The sequence below is a fragment of the Bidens hawaiensis genome, unplaced genomic scaffold, assembly GCF_021521415.1.
Source record: "Bidens hawaiensis isolate Kalapana, Puna unplaced genomic scaffold, B.hawaiensis_p1.1 tig00038440_1, whole genome shotgun sequence".
Lineage (NCBI taxonomy): Eukaryota > Viridiplantae > Streptophyta > Magnoliopsida > Asterales > Asteraceae > Bidens > Bidens hawaiensis.
The window spans coordinates 157,282-173,132 of NW_027496738.1; the positions used below are offsets into that span (position 1 = coordinate 157,282).

Consider the following 15,851-nt stretch of genomic DNA (forward strand, 5'->3'; position numbering starts at 1 on the left):
AAATAAAGAATATGTACTAAAGTTGCGTAGTTGATCAAACACATGTACTAAAATGACACTTAACTCTTTTTCATTAATATCGATATCTACTACTGTGCTAGTTTGCTTTCTCCTTAATCGATTCTGATTAACATCAACCCTAAACTGGTAACTGTTTGTTGGGTCCATATTTGGTGGTTTGTACTTAGTTCTAGTTAATTGGTTTTGGTTGTATGTGATATATGTAAACTGAGATCCTTAAAGGATCTCGGTGGGCTTCGGGCTTTACTTGGGCTTGGTTGTTAGCTTCCCTATATATAGAGAATATGTGTATAGGGTTTAAAGTTGTTCACGAGAGCAGAGAGTGAGCAGAGCTAGAGAGTTGTTCATTCCAAGTTATTGTGATTGCATATTGTTAGTGCTTAAGCACCAGACGTATTGTTAATATACGTGTGTTTTGAAGCAATTCCGTGTTACTTTACTTTATTCATTTATGTTCTTGAATCACCGGGTATAGGTATTCCACACCTATACTTGTTATATTGATACCATAATTGTAGTGATCCAGATTCGGGACTTACAATTGGTATCAGAGCCTTTGACGAATTCAGGCTCGTTATTTTGATATCAACGGATTCAATATATCATATTTTGGTGGTTTTAAACTGATTTTCGGCGAAGTATTGATCGGAGAAGGAGTATTACTCTTGGTTGTAGATCAAATAACTTGGGAAAGATTTTGGATTGATTTTAGATTTAAATTCAAATCCCATAGATTTCGGATTTTATTTAGTTACCAAAATCAGCTGGTCAAACAAGTGTTCTCTGCCAAGAAAGAAGGGTTTTCGGTTAACTATTCAGTGTTTTCGGCCTAAACAACCAACCAGTTTGTTTGTTTTCGGCCAAAACCAAGTGTTTTCGGCCAACTCTTGTTCGTTCTCGGTCAGATCAACGAGTTCTCGGTCAACTGGTTGTTTTCGGTCAACGTGTGTTCTCGGTCAACCTTGGTTTTCTGTCAACATCTAGTTTTCGGTCAAACTTTGTTGTTCTCGGCCAAAGTGGGGTTTTGGTCTACTTTAGTTCTCGGTTAAAGGAGTTCTCGGCCAAAAAAACAGTTTTTCGGCTGGAAAAATTTTCTTGAACGAAATTTTTCCAGAATACTCCTTATAAGCGAGATTTCATTCTAAACAAGTTTTTCGGGTGATTTTCGGCGAATTTTGACGGGAAATTCGGAAAAATTTGTCTTGAACAAAATTTTTCCTGGACGCCTCTTTTGAGCGAGACATCTTTCTTGAGAATTTTGGCGATCATATTTTTTCGAGAAATTTTGGCGGGAAAATCAGTTCAATCTCTTTAATTACTCAAAGGATTCTCCACAACTCATCTCAATGTTTGAAAGTACTCTTAATCAGTCTACTCCCTCACAAGAAGTATATCAAAATTCATCTGAGATAAGTTTTAAACCATGTTCTTTAAATTGCGGTGAAAAAAACAGAAATGTATAACATTCATAACGACAGTCTAAGTAGAGATATGGAGAGAATAAAATCTGAAAATTTTAAACTTAAGAAAAATAAAAAGGGCTTTCTAGACAAAATAGAAACACAAAACAAGGACATTAAAAAGCTTAAGTCTGATTTTAGTATAAAAAGTTGTCATCACCTAGATGCCAAACAAGAAATTGCTGAGTTAACTGCTAAACTGGAAGCCTCCAAGTTAGAAATCTTGAATCTAACTAGAAAGTTTGAAATGGCTGAACTTGATTTTAAAAAATTCGATGGTTCCAGTAAAGTAGTTAACTCAATGATTGAAAACCATTTGTGGTGGAAGGAAAATGAAGGTGAGGGAATAGGATACAGTCAAGTTCCCCCACCTTACAACCACAATTATGTCCCTACCCCTGTCACCAAAGAACAGGAGGAAAAGATAAAAAAACATGAAGTACGGTAAACAGGTTCAATCTGAAACTATTGGATCAGGATCCATAGAGGAAATCAAGCCTGTTTTAAATGTATAAACAATTTTGATACTTCTACTTCATTTGTAGATATAGTAATCGATGTTGCTTCTAATAGTAAAGGGGTTCAGGCTAGTGAAAATGAATCTCATTCTAACGTGTCATCAAACTCAGATGACACCACAACTTAAAATTATACTAATAGTATTACACAGAGTTGTGGCAACAAAGGGAAGGCACGTAAGAAATCAGCACAACAAGGACAATCTCGTCCTCTTAGATCCTCAGGATGTCCATGTATTGATAAATCATAGGGTGCTTTTTATATCAAGAGGCAAACATGTTACCACTGTGGCACGCCAGGACATATCGCCAGAAATTGTGTTCATCTTCTATATGTTCCCTATTACAAGCAAAATCAGAAGGCTGTGCCAAGGGGCAAGAAGAATGGAAAAACCTTGCCTAAGAAGGAATTCCAACATGAAGCAAGTGCTTCCGTTGACATTAGAAGAAGGATGAAGGCGTGTTTCGTCTGCGGGAATGGCGGGCATTTGGAAAAGGAGTGTCACTACTGTGCTGTTAATAGACAAGCTCCTCAGGTGAAAGGTAACAGGTTTCAACCGAATCCAGTGGTTAAACAAATTGCTTATTTTACAAAACCACGTGTATCTGTACAACAGGTCACGGATACTCAGGGATTCAAAGTTAATATGACAGGTTTGCACTCAGATGATTAAGAAACTGTTAAAAGAAAAATAAATTTTCAGAAGTCTAAGAGTGTTGAGAGTTCTAAGAATTCGAATTCGAATTGCTCCACTCCAAAGTCTGTTTTATCAAATTTCACTAAACCAAGACAGACTTGGAAACTTAAAACTCAGCAAACGGAATCTGTAATGACAAATGATTCTGTTAAAGATGGGAAAGATATGAGTTGGCAAGAGGTCACATATGTTGATGCTCAAGGTAACCCCAAGACATTTATGACTTGGGTTCCTATGTCCAACTAATCCCGCTATGCGTGTAGGAACAACCACAAATTCATTGTTTATCAAATGGGTTGTTCCAGGCACATGACAGGGCAAATATCCATTGTTTTAAAATCTTTAAACCATAAAATGGATTATTTGTTGCATGGACGCGAATTTAGGGTGATAGAATGTTTTTAATCTGCTCTCTAAGTGTGTAGGAACAAATCAGGGAATACATTGTATATTAAAAGGCTTGTTCTAGACATTCAACTTGCAAGGATGTAGAATCTCAAAACAAGCTTATTCCTAGGGGGAGATTCTCATAAATGAAAAATGATGTCTTGAAGATAAAAGGTAACCGTATCACTTTGGTATGAAAGATTGATCAATCAAAAAGATTTTTAAAGTTTTAAATTTTTATAAAAATACAAAAATATGTTCACGTTTAGTTTTTCAAGTATAGTTTTTTATTTTGTTTTATTTCAAAATTGAGAAAATGACTTGAATGTACATGAGAAATGATAGTACATCAGTTGGCTGACTATCACACTTTATTTTTTATTAAATACTACTTTTCGATGATTGAGTCTTTTTGAGGTTAAATTTGTATATAAAAGTTTTTGCACAAATTAAGGGGGAGAAAATTAAAAAATTCAAAAAGAGTGTGTGTGCGTTTAATAAAAAATTACTATCTATGTCTTTCAAACTTCACTCTCGCTTAAAATTATGTCGGTTGCTCAATTTTGAGAACATATACTTGTATATGTTTGGTCCGGTGATCTACTTGTAGATTCACAGGATAGCCATTTATCTAAAGACTGAAAGCATCTCGGGCGTTTGTGATGTGTTTTTGTGTTTTGAATTCTTTCACTTAAAATTATGCCGGTAATTCCAAGTTGAAGGGACATGTATTCTCATATGTGTTTGGTCCTGTTAACCACTAGTGGTCATACGGGATAGCCATTTACCTGAAAACTGAAGAGTGACCGGGGTGACTGAGTTCTTAATATGTGTGTCTTCTGTAATTTTATGGGAAGTGATATATTTATTCAGCTAACAGCTTTTCAGAAGCTTCAAAACATTTTCAAATGAAAATTGATCCAACCTTTGGAAAGTGATAGATAAATTGTTCAAAACATTTTCAAATGAAAATTGATCCAACCTTTGGAAAGTGATAGATAAATTGTTTCTGTGCCTAACGGGTGAAGTTATTAAGCTTAAAAGGCTCTGGAACAGTCATTGGTTTGTGTGGTAGCTTTCCATGATGCGTTAAAAGTCGAAGTGATATACACTAAATTTGCTAAACTTACCGTGGAGAGTCATTTTGAAAAAATGTGCATGTCTCCATATACATCTCTCCGAAGGATAGGCAGAAAAGCAATTACCTAGTCATACACGAGCCCATTAGTGTACTGATCACCAAAAATATTATGTTTCTAAGTTTTACTCAAGTTATAAAAAAAAGAAAAAATATAGTATAAAAATAAAGAAAAACAAAATAATATTATTGTGAAGCAAAAATAAAAATTTTCATATTTCAAAAGCTTAAAGGTCAAACTAGAACTACAGAGATTGGGGCACAAAAGTAAGTCATGTCATGTCTCGAATGAAAGGCCTGTAAGTCCGGATGGCTTGTAAGTCCAACGTTCAACCTTAAAGCTTAAAGTTATTGTTTGTTTATCTATAAAAACTTTTGATCAAGTACTAGGGGGTTGGAGTCAAATTGGGGTGATCTGGGGAAAGACAAATACGCTTTGAAAAAATATAGGAGGCATCACATGTCCATGAGTGATGTCCATCTAAGCTTTATGCCGAATTGAACCTAATTCATATCACTGATGCAATGAAAATCATGCTAAGTTCGTTATACCTACTATCAACCTGTTTCTTTATGTTATAATAACGTTGAACATGAATCTTTGTGAAAGCACCTTAAATAATATGATCCCATGTTCGGATCTTTTAATAAAGGCGGCAGTTTTATCAAGAAAACTGAAATTTGATCCCAAACTTTTGCTAAATTACAAGAAGACCGGGTGATTAAATTTGTTTTATTTGTTGTTTTTGGTCTTATTTTATTTCATTTATTTTATTTTTACGTCATGATTACTCTTGTCGAAACAAAATGTGTTAAGAAATCGTTTTAAAATTTGTCTTCTACTAATGAAATATGATTTCGGTTATTGTGTTATAGTTGGTTCAGCTGGTATGATCTCATTTCAAGTCTTTTCAAGAAAATCATAAAAATTAAAAAAATATGTCTTGTCTTATTTTGTTTTATTTAATTGTTTTCAAAAATATTTTGGTTGATCTTTCTATCAAAGTTGATTGTTCTTTCAAGACTGATTTCTTGCAACGGAAGCATATGAAGTATCTGAGACTCAAATTGGATGATGCTATCTAAAAGGGGGAGATGGTAGAGTATTGGATGCAGATGCTAAAGTTGCTGATCATGTTCAAGGGGAGATGATAGAGTATTGGATGCAAATGTTGAAGTTGCTGATTATGTTCTAGTAAAGATTCTGAAGATCTTGAAAGCATCAGTCTAAGGGCAAGATTGTTAGGTCATAAATTGGTTAGACTGACGCATATTAAAAGGCCACGACATGATCAAGACTAAAGTGATATAAACAAAGACGAGTTGAAGAATTACATTAGTGCAATACCGAAATCCATAGGGATTTCGGTTAGGCTAGTTTGAAGTAAAACAAACAAGAACGAAGCTACAAACCAAGGGGGAGATTGTTGGGTCCATATTTGGTGGTTTGTACTTAGTTCTAGTTAATTGGTTTAGGTTGTATGTGATATATGTAAACCGAGATCCTTAAAGGATCTCGGTGGGCTTCGGGCTTTACTTGGGCTTGGTTGTTAGCTTCCCTATATATAGAGAATATGTGTATAGGGTTTAAAGTTGTTCACGAGAGCAGAGAGTGAGCAGAGCTAGAGAGTTGTTCATTCCAAGTTATTTTGATTGCATATTGTTAGTGATTAGGCACCAGACGTATTGTTAATATACGTGTGTTTTGAAGCAATTCCGTGTTACTTTACTTTATTCATTTATGCTCTTGAATCACCGGGTAAAGGTATTCCGCACCTATACTTGTTATATTGATATCATAATTGTAGTGATCCAGATTCGGGACTTACACAGTTGATTTCTATCCTAAATCCAGTCAACTCCTAAGGCGGCTTCTCTCTTTTCTATCAAATCCCATATTTTAGGGGGGATATGGTTTATTAGTGTTCTTGATTTTTAGCAAAGAGGAGCAACAACGACTACAAAGTGGAAAGAATGTGAAGCTCACTATGATATATTGGAGAATGTATAAGGTTGTACTCTAGAATTTTATAGGGATGATGGTTATTTTTGGTTAATCGTGCTTATGCAAGTCTTTAGTTCCTGGACAGATTCTGAGTTGTGTTTCATATTACAATTTGCAAAACGCTATGATTTTCATGCTTCTATGTTCAACTGGTTTTGTTGATCGCTATATTAATTACTCATCATTTTGTTTATTTTTTGAATGGGTCAATTTTGAACGGGTTATTGCTGGTATGACAGGTTACCTTTGAAATGCAGAATCATTTTATTCAGTTGCAGATTTAGCACAAATCAGTGTGTCGGCTACCAAGAGCAGTAACATGTTAGTTGTATTCTCGTTATGGCTTGAAGAGGATGCAACAAGTGTAAGGATCGGTAGCAATTGAGCGCTGTTGTTGACCTTTATTTACAAAATGTACTCAACTTGTAACCCTGTACTCAACTTGTAACCCATCAATCTACATCCACCATACACCAACTTCTCTGAATATCTAAACCATTATATGAAAAGATCAACAAATGTACTTGAATTAGTTTATTTCTTTAACTACTCAACGAAATTCCACAAAAACAAAAATGCATGGCTATCAATTTATATTCTTTACGTATAATTTATGCTCTATCAATTTAGTTGATCAAATAAATCATAATAACACTTTCACAACTAGAATCAAACCTGCTATTTCAATACATCTTAAAGTTCCAAAGTTTAGAATCAATTCATGTTTTAATAAAAAAACCTACTGTAAAACGACTTTAAGTATTGCAAATAATATTAAAAAAATCTGAAAAACAATTAATCTTAAAAAAAAGGTGATTCTAGGGGTGTGCAGCTTTAGGCCCGGCCCGAAAAAACCCGAAGAACCGGCCCGAAAAAACCCAAACCCGTACCGACCCTAATTACAAACCTATACATTCGGTCTTTAATATCTTACCCAATCGGTCTCGGGTCCGGTTCGGTGAAGACCGACTAAACCTGTTGAACCGATTTTAGTAATTAAAAAGCCAGGATACGTGAACCATAACCCTAAAAAAAATTCTCATGAGGCTTACTTGAACGTATATAAAATTCCAATATCCAATTCCACCATCTACCAAATGCGACGATCAACCAAGCAGGTGATTATGAACGTAACTTGAGTGAGACATTTCTTCAAACAGTTGGTGTGCACATACAAAAATATGTTGCAAAAATATATAGTTTGTTGAATCGTTTCCCTAATTAGCAAGTTTGAACAACATTCATTGCTTAATAACAATATTCATGCATCTGTGTCTTTGTGATGATGAATTTAATTTGAGTAAAGGATAATAATTTAATAAATTCATTATACCTGGAATAATGGTGAAAAACAACAAAAACGACACTGAATAAGCTGAAGATTTGATGTTGAATTGCTGAAGCAGATCATGTTTGTGTGTGAATTAGTTATCATCTAGAACACATAATTGCATATGCACTTAGATTTGATAAAATTATTTCCTTTAAACTCACACCAAGATTGAACAAGATGAGCTTGAAATTGGAACTAAAATCGGGTCCGGTCATTAGCCCGAGACCGAAAAATCGAACCGGTGAAAGACCGAAACCCCACCCACCAGATAAGGTCCGGTCTTCGGTCTCAAGAATTTGTAATTTCGGTTATCGGGTTGGGTTGGTCTTTAAGCGGGTTGGGTCGGGTTTCCACCTTTGCACACCCCTAGGTGATTCTTCGTGTTGATTCACATGCCATCCTTCTCTTTCTTGTAATGCCTTGTCCTTCTGGAAAAAAAAATAATACAAGTATTACACTTCCAAAATTATATGTGTCTTATTTAATACTAAAATATATTACTCTTACCTTCCTTTTGGGACATCCGCTTATGTAATGACCCAATTCCTTACAGTTTGAACAAGTTCTCTTTTTTGATGCTTCAAGAGAAGATTTGATTCTAGTTGCATTTTTAGGACGATCTTTAGTATTAGTAGGAGCTAATGGGTCCCGAACGGAAATTTGAGGCATCATGTTTACTTGTGAACTTTCAACATTAAACTCTTGTGTTGCACTTTCAAGCTGATTGGAATTTGCTCGGATACTTTGTTCTTCTAAAAATTTCACCAACAGGGTATTTAATTTTTTTATCTCATATGGAGAGTCTCGTGCATGCTCAATTGCTTTTCTAAAACTTTACTGAACACACCATAATGTTAATGCACTAACTCCTTTTTCACTATGTATATCTTCGAGCTCGGTACCGCAATTACCCAACTTATACCTAGCATCAAGTGTCCACCTAGATAAAATGTAATGATCAGGAAGAGTTTCAACATTCCTCTTCTTTAAGACATATAAGATATGCTTGCATAGTATCCCATGTGTTTTAAACTTTGCACGCGAACATGCGACATCTATCTTTTTCGAGAGACGAAAATCAACATTTCTCCAGTATATTGTATCAATACCCAGTTGCCCAACCTTATATTTGATCTCTTTTAAGCTTTTGGTTATCGTCTCATGAGTTAAATTTAATGTAGCTTCGGTCCATTCTTTTTTGAATAAATCAAAGATATTTTTAGTGTAACGTGCACCTGCTTTTGCCTCTATCGGGTTAACAGAAGAAAGATTTGGATGTGAGTCCATGGTTCTGAAGTCTTCATCTTCTTCGACAGCCATTCGAGCCTCAACAACTTTATCGTACTGTTTTACAAACTCATTCAACATGATCTTTGAATTCACATATCCATCAAAATAGGAATGAACGCCTTCACTTATTCCGTTTGATGTCATGTCAGGAAAAAAATAATCTTTTAAGAAAGTTGTAGCCCAATGTTTACGTTGATTATACATCTTCGTTATCCAACTGCCACTTTGGAAATTGAACTTGCCACATAAAAATTCCCAACGACTTTCAAATTCTGTAACCGTATTACTATTTACACATTGTTTGTGTAACTCTTAAAAATAACTGTAACTAACCTTAAGAGATCGAAGATGGTCGATCTCATGTTTCTTAATATGCCATGAACAATAAAGATGCCTACTTTGGGGAAAAAAACTTTTGATTGCATTTCCAATAGCTTTATCTTGATCAGTAATTATTGCTAATGGATACTTGTCAAACATGCAATTTAAGAAATTTTTAAATAACCATTCTAAGGTTTCTTGTTTCTCATTCTCCAATAGTGCACCACAAATAATATAGATTGACTATGATGATTCACCCAGACAAATGGAGAAAACGGGAGCAAATAAAATAGATTGACTATGATGATTCACCGTATTACTATTTACCCATTGTTTGTGTAACTCTTGAAAATCACTGTAACTAACCTTAAGAGATCGAAGATGGTCGATCTCATGTTTCTTAATATGCCATGAACAATAAAGATGCCTACTTTTGGGGGAAAAACTTTTGATTGCATTTCCAATAGCTTTATCTTGATCAGTAATTATTGCTAATGGATTCTTGTCAAACATGCAATTTAAGAAATTTTTAAATAACCATTCAAAGGTTTCTTGTTTCTCATTCTCCAATAGTGCACCACAAATAATATAGATTGACTATGATGATTCACCCCGGCAAATGGAGCAAACGGCATCTTAAATTTGTTGGTCATGTACGTGACATCAAACACAAGAACGCCACCAAACTTTACATACGAGTCTCTTGATCTCCTGTCAGCCCAAAATATATTTCTTGGTGACCCATCATCAAATAAATCGACAACAAAATAAAGGTTACGATCTTCTAATATTTTTTCTTTAAAATGCTTAATGAGCCCATAACTCCTTACCTTTGTATTGTTTTCGTTCCTCAGCTAATATATCAGCACATTGTTTTGATGTAACGTCAAAGTGGACTTTTCACAGTATTTATAACCTTCTTAATTTGACAAGGTTTCAACCCGGATTGACCAAGTTTTGACATTAGAGATTTGCAAGCCATTGAGCAGTGAAACTTCCCATGAGAACGGAATTTCATTACTTTGGTTGGAGTAAGAATTAGCTCATGATTGTGTACATCGTTAAACATATCCACTATCCATTTTTCTTCTTTACTTTTTGAAATTCGAATAAATGCTTCACATCTAGTCCTTAAATCCCTACGGCATTTCTTAACTTCCCCGCTAGAGCTTTTAGACTTTAAATCTTTAAAACCCTCTTTGTTGCATACATATATCCTCCGATAAGGCTCACCCGTTGTCTTATTTATAAAAGTTGTATGAATACGTATTCCAAATCCATGTAAAAGGGCGTAACGATTGTAGAACTCATATGCATCATCAGGACTATCAAAAACCATTCCCCTCACATTATCGTCTTCATCTTTATCAAACCCGTGTTCGATTGTCACATCATTATTTTCCTCTATTTCAATATTTGACCCGATAGTTAGATCTTTTTCAGCAACATCCTCTCTAGTTGAGGTTGTAAGTCCACAGTTTGTATATCCTATTTCAGAAAAAAAAATACATATACAAATACCAATTACTTGTTGATAGAAAAATTGATATTTGATTTATTAAATAGGTTTACTGCGTGGTATTTGATGAAATAATTTTATCCACGCTTTAGTATAATGAAATACTTGATATTAAAATAGTTCTAAAATAGTTCTAATAGTGACTGCACACATATTAAAATAGTTCTACGTAAATAAGTAATTAAAATTAATACAAATAACCAAAGTTATATATAAATACGAAATATTAAAAAATAAAAAATATTGTCAAATATTATGATCCACATCTGGTTTTTTACGCCCAGTTTTCTGTGTAGAGCCCACTTTGTTTTTTACCTTCTTTTGTATTTGTTCGGTCTTTAAAGATGCATTTAGTTAGCTTTCATTTTTGTTGTAATAATGTATGGGCTTGCCCCACTTGTAAACAAAATTCATCTTTGGTCATCTAATGGAAAGAAGCATGGCATGTTTACAAAACAACCTTTTTGCAAATCTTATCTTCAACAACTCCCACTTTCTCTCAACCTCTATCTTTATCTTTCCTTTTTTGGCCATAATCCAAACACAACAATATTCAAGATCTCGGTTACACACAAGTGATTTCCGCTAGCTTAGTGTGAGATTGATTAAAGCACATTGTTGTTTGATCCGCATCTCTGGACCTACATTGTGAATAGACCGTAAACCAACCAACTAGCCAAGGTTTGAAACTTTAAAACCAACCAATTGAAAATCGACACATACTATTATTTAGAATGTACAAAAAACCGGCCTGGAACCGATTAACCAGAAACCAAACCGGACCGGTTCATATTTATAACCGAACTACTTGTTCGTATAGCGGTTCGGTTGATTCACAATCAATCCAGTTTTGAAAAAGGTTTTTTATCCTAAAATCGGTCTTAAACTGATTAACCGGCTCTAAACCAAACAAGTTTGGTTTAGTTTGACAAGTTCTATGCTGAAACCAGATTCCAAATCGACCCGGTTTAGGACAAACCGGTTTTGACCATGCAAAACCCAAAACCAGTTCGGTTTGTGAAAAAAAAGCCGATTTTGTACCCCTCTACTATTATTTCCATAATGGGCCTTATTACCAAGCAAACCACATTCATGGGAAGTCCAAAACCTAAGACAATTATTAAGCGGCCCATCTTTCAAATTATAATCAGTTATGAATTTATGATATTTTAAATATTTGGATCACATTCCTGTTATTTCGCCGAACATCACACACCCTAGAGTAACTTCAAGTTAAAAACTGAATAATTTTAATTAAATTAAGTTTGTATTTGATTATAATTCATATTAGTTTGTATTTCTTTCTCTTATAAATTGGGTTTAGTTTATTGTAATCTCTTATTTGATTAATAATAAAGAGTCGCTGGTCAAGTTCAAACCTGTTTGATTGCGTTCGTGATATCCAGGTTAACCTCATGGAGTACCGAAACTTAACCCTCACTCTCGTCTTCGCAAGCGGCCTCAAGAAATCAAGATTCACAACCAGAATGGACGTCTACGCTATCGCATTCATCTCTGGAACCGTTGGCAGAGATCAAAAGCAAAGAACCAGTATGGTTAAACAAGGTGATTCCGACCCTACATGGAACTTTCACATGAAGTTTGTTATTGATGAATTAGCCGCCGGTTTAGATAACGGCCTGACGCTGGTTGTTAAGATAAATTAGGAGAGGTTCATGTTTCGATTAAGGAGCTTCTGGAAGGTGTAAAGGATAACGGGAAGGCGGTTCAGACCGTTAGTTATCAAGTTAGAAGGCCGTCCGGCAAACTGAAAGGGGTTTTAAGTTTCATGTATGAGTTTGGGGAGAAGTTTGCATATCCAACTCGTGGGATGGGTATGTCTTCCCGGGAGCAACCGGCTGGAGATGGTTACCAGAACCAACACCCGGGGCACGTTTATTATCCACCACCGCCGTGGCCAGTTGTTCCACTTCGCAGATGCTCTAGTATGGGGATGCTTTAGTATGGGATTTGGGTTTGGAACTGGTTTTGATGTTTTGAATTAGTGATAAGTACTAACAATTGTTTTTGAATTAGTTTTCATGATGTTAATATATGGATCTTCAATTATTTTATTCTGCTCGAACAATTGTGTTGAATAAAATAGGTGACGACCAGGAACATAACATAGCGTTTGTCTGCCGTGTCGGAGCTATGAAACTTTTCTCTGGGTTCGGTATTTGGTGTTAAAGTTTTCTGGTATGTTCGCATAATAAAACACAAACTCCCCCAACAATCTCTAGAAGCACAAATTCAACACGATCAACACATCTCTAAACATAAACATGTGCACCTAATTAGGGGTGTCTACGGACTATGATTTTTAGGTCAAACCGTTAGTCAAAACGGTTAATAACTATTTTTTATCATTAACAACCAAAACCAAACCGTTAAATATTAAAACCAAACATAACCAAACCGTTATTGCTTGGTTTCATGGTTTAAGCTTATTGGGTCTTTGTTATCGTCATAACATTAGATTTCATGTTCATCATTATATCTATCTCAATCTGCATACCAATCAAAGAGCTAAGGAAACAATACCGGTGTAAACTATAAATCATGATGTAACTGTAGTATTTGAATCAAAACTCGGTTAAAGATTAAATGCACGTAATATAATACACTTGAAATTTGAAAATCTAAAATAGATATTGTGCAACTTTAGCCCAATACGTTCCAAATAAACTATTAGACTTGCAATTATTTTAGCTAAGAGCATTTCCAACCCGTCCCTATACTATGTGAGAGTTTATAAATTATAATGTTGGGTTTTGAGTGGTTATGAGTGTAAGTTATATGATGGAAAGTAAAAAAAAAGTAGTGATTTTTTTGTAAATTTAGGAAAACTTTGTTTGTCTATGTTTATTTTTTAATAAACTTAAATTGGTTGTAAGTATATGAGAGAAAAAACTATAATGATTAATGTATAAAATAGGATTATTTAATTGAATAGGAGAGTAAATGTAGTGTTTTTTAATGTAATTAAAAAGATGAATATGAGGGACCGCTAGGAAAGCTTTAAGACTATCCCATCAACAATCTCATAATCTCAATCTCACATTATAAAATTAATTTCTCTCTCTTCAATTTACAAAATTTAACCCACTCCAATCTTTTACTCCCATTAACAACCCAATCTCATCCTTTTTTTATTAAATAAATTAAATTTATAATTAGTTTTGATTAACTATATAAATATAATTAAGTAATTATATATATTTTTAAATATAAAAAACGTTAAATATATATATTAATCAAACACATTTTATAAAATAGATAAAAATAAGTTACAATAGTAGCATGAAATACAAAATTACACATATTAATGATACAAAACTACATATACTTATTCATCAACACCAAATTTCTGCTATATATGATCAATCACATCGTTTTTTAGAATGTTATGAGCTTCTCTATTACGAAGTTGTGCCCTATTCGTCATATAACTGGATAGGCTTGCAATTCGTTCAGTAGAGTATCGAAAGAGTGGTTCATCATCTTCACTAGAACTCCTTCGTTGTCGGTTTGTAGGCCTATCATTAAGAAATTCGGATGGATCATAATAATTAAGGTACGTGTCCCGTTCATACTCAACAATCATATTATGCATGATGATACATGCAATCATAACTTTCCCCATGGTATCTTTGTCCCACAACTTACATGGGTGACGTAGAAATGCAAAACGAGCTTGTAGAACTCCAAATGCTCGTTCCACATCTTTTCTAGCGGCCTCTTGATGTTTAGCGAACAACTTGTGCTTTCGAAGCTGTGGACAAGTTATTGACTTGACAAATGCGGCCCATGAAGGATATATACCATCAGTAAGATAGTATGCCATATTATAATCCCGACCATTCAAGACGTAGCTCACATTTGGTGCCCGACCTGTCAACACATCATCAAAAATAGGAGATCTTTAGAGGACATTAATGTCATTGCACGTACCCGGTGTTCCAAAGAACGCATGCCATATCCATAAGTCATATGATGCAACGGCTTACAAAATGATTGTTGGTTTACCGCCTCGACCTGCATATTGCCCAGCCCAAGCAGTGGGACAGTTTTTCCATTCCCAATGCATGTAGTCAATGCTACCAATCATACCTGGAAATCTGCGTTTTTCCCGGACATGAAGTAATCTTCTTAAATCATCTTCATTGGGCCTTCTAAGGTATTCTTGACCAAAACATGAAATGACACCTTCAATGAACTTTAGAAGAGAATCCCTTGTTACAGTGTCACTCATTCTCAAATATTCATCTTGTGCATCTGTTGATGTCCCGTAAGCCAACCCTCGCATAGCGCCGGTACATTTCTGCAAGTTTGAAAGGCCTTTTCTTCCTGTAGCATCACATCTTTGTTGAAAATATACATCATTTGCGGTAATAGCGGCCACTATACGGAGGAATAATGGTTTGCGCATTCGAAATCTACGCCGAAATGTGTCTTCACCATATGTTGGGCTGTCAACAAAGTAGTCTTTCATCAAATGTTCCTCCCCATGCTCGTGTTCACGATCACAATACCTTCTTCTTGATCTAGGAGGATGATCTCCTATGATCATATTTGGCATGCTTATAATAAATTCTGTAATTATGTAATCAAGTTGCCAATTTTGCTCAGCAACCCTAGCTTCCATTTATCAAATTCATTTGAGTCAGATGAATCGGAACTCTCCGATGGGTAATCATTCAGAGACATTTTCCAAATACTTAAGAAAGGAAGAGTTATTATTAGATAATACTCTGTCAATGTTATACTCTCATTTATATAGAATAATATTAACTTGATATTGGTAGATTATTTATCTAAACAAAATCTAAGCATCCAGTAACATGGTGACACGTGGAAACAAAGATAATGTTTGGATATCTAGTTGATAACGCCAGATTATGTTATCTAAACAAAATCCAAGCAATGAGTAAAACAGTGACACGTGGCAACGAAGATAATGTTGGATATGTAGTTGATAATGCCAAATTATTTTATCTAAACAAAATCCAAGCAATGAGTAAAATGGTGACACGTGGCAACGAATATAATGTTGGATATGTAATTGATAATGCCAGATTATTTTATCTAAACAAAATCTAAGCAATGAGTAAAACCGTGACATGTGGCAACGAAGATAATGTTGGATATGTAGTTGATA

The 15,851-nt window shown here is 34.7% G+C and overlaps 2 protein-coding genes and 1 pseudogene across 2 annotated transcripts; 1 reads left to right on the forward strand and 2 right to left on the reverse strand.

Moving 5' to 3' along the window:
• Positions 1 to 8,394: 8,394 nt before the first annotated feature.
• Positions 8,395 to 8,994, reverse strand: LOC143590303 (protein FAR1-RELATED SEQUENCE 5-like). The gene has a single exon (XM_077070823.1). The coding sequence runs from the start codon at positions 8,992 to 8,994 to the stop codon at positions 8,395 to 8,397; it is 600 nt and encodes a 199-aa protein (XP_076926938.1).
• Positions 8,995 to 12,105: 3,111 nt separating this feature from the next.
• Positions 12,106 to 12,653, forward strand: LOC143590304 (protein SRC2 homolog). The gene is made up of 2 exons (XM_077070825.1): positions 12,106 to 12,256; positions 12,358 to 12,653. The coding sequence occupies exons 1-2, from the start codon at positions 12,106 to 12,108 to the stop codon at positions 12,651 to 12,653; spliced, it is 447 nt and encodes a 148-aa protein (XP_076926940.1).
• Positions 12,654 to 14,063: 1,410 nt separating this feature from the next.
• On the reverse strand, positions 14,064 to 15,338 carry LOC143590305 (uncharacterized; annotated as a pseudogene).
• Positions 15,339 to 15,851: the final 513 nt, after the last annotated feature.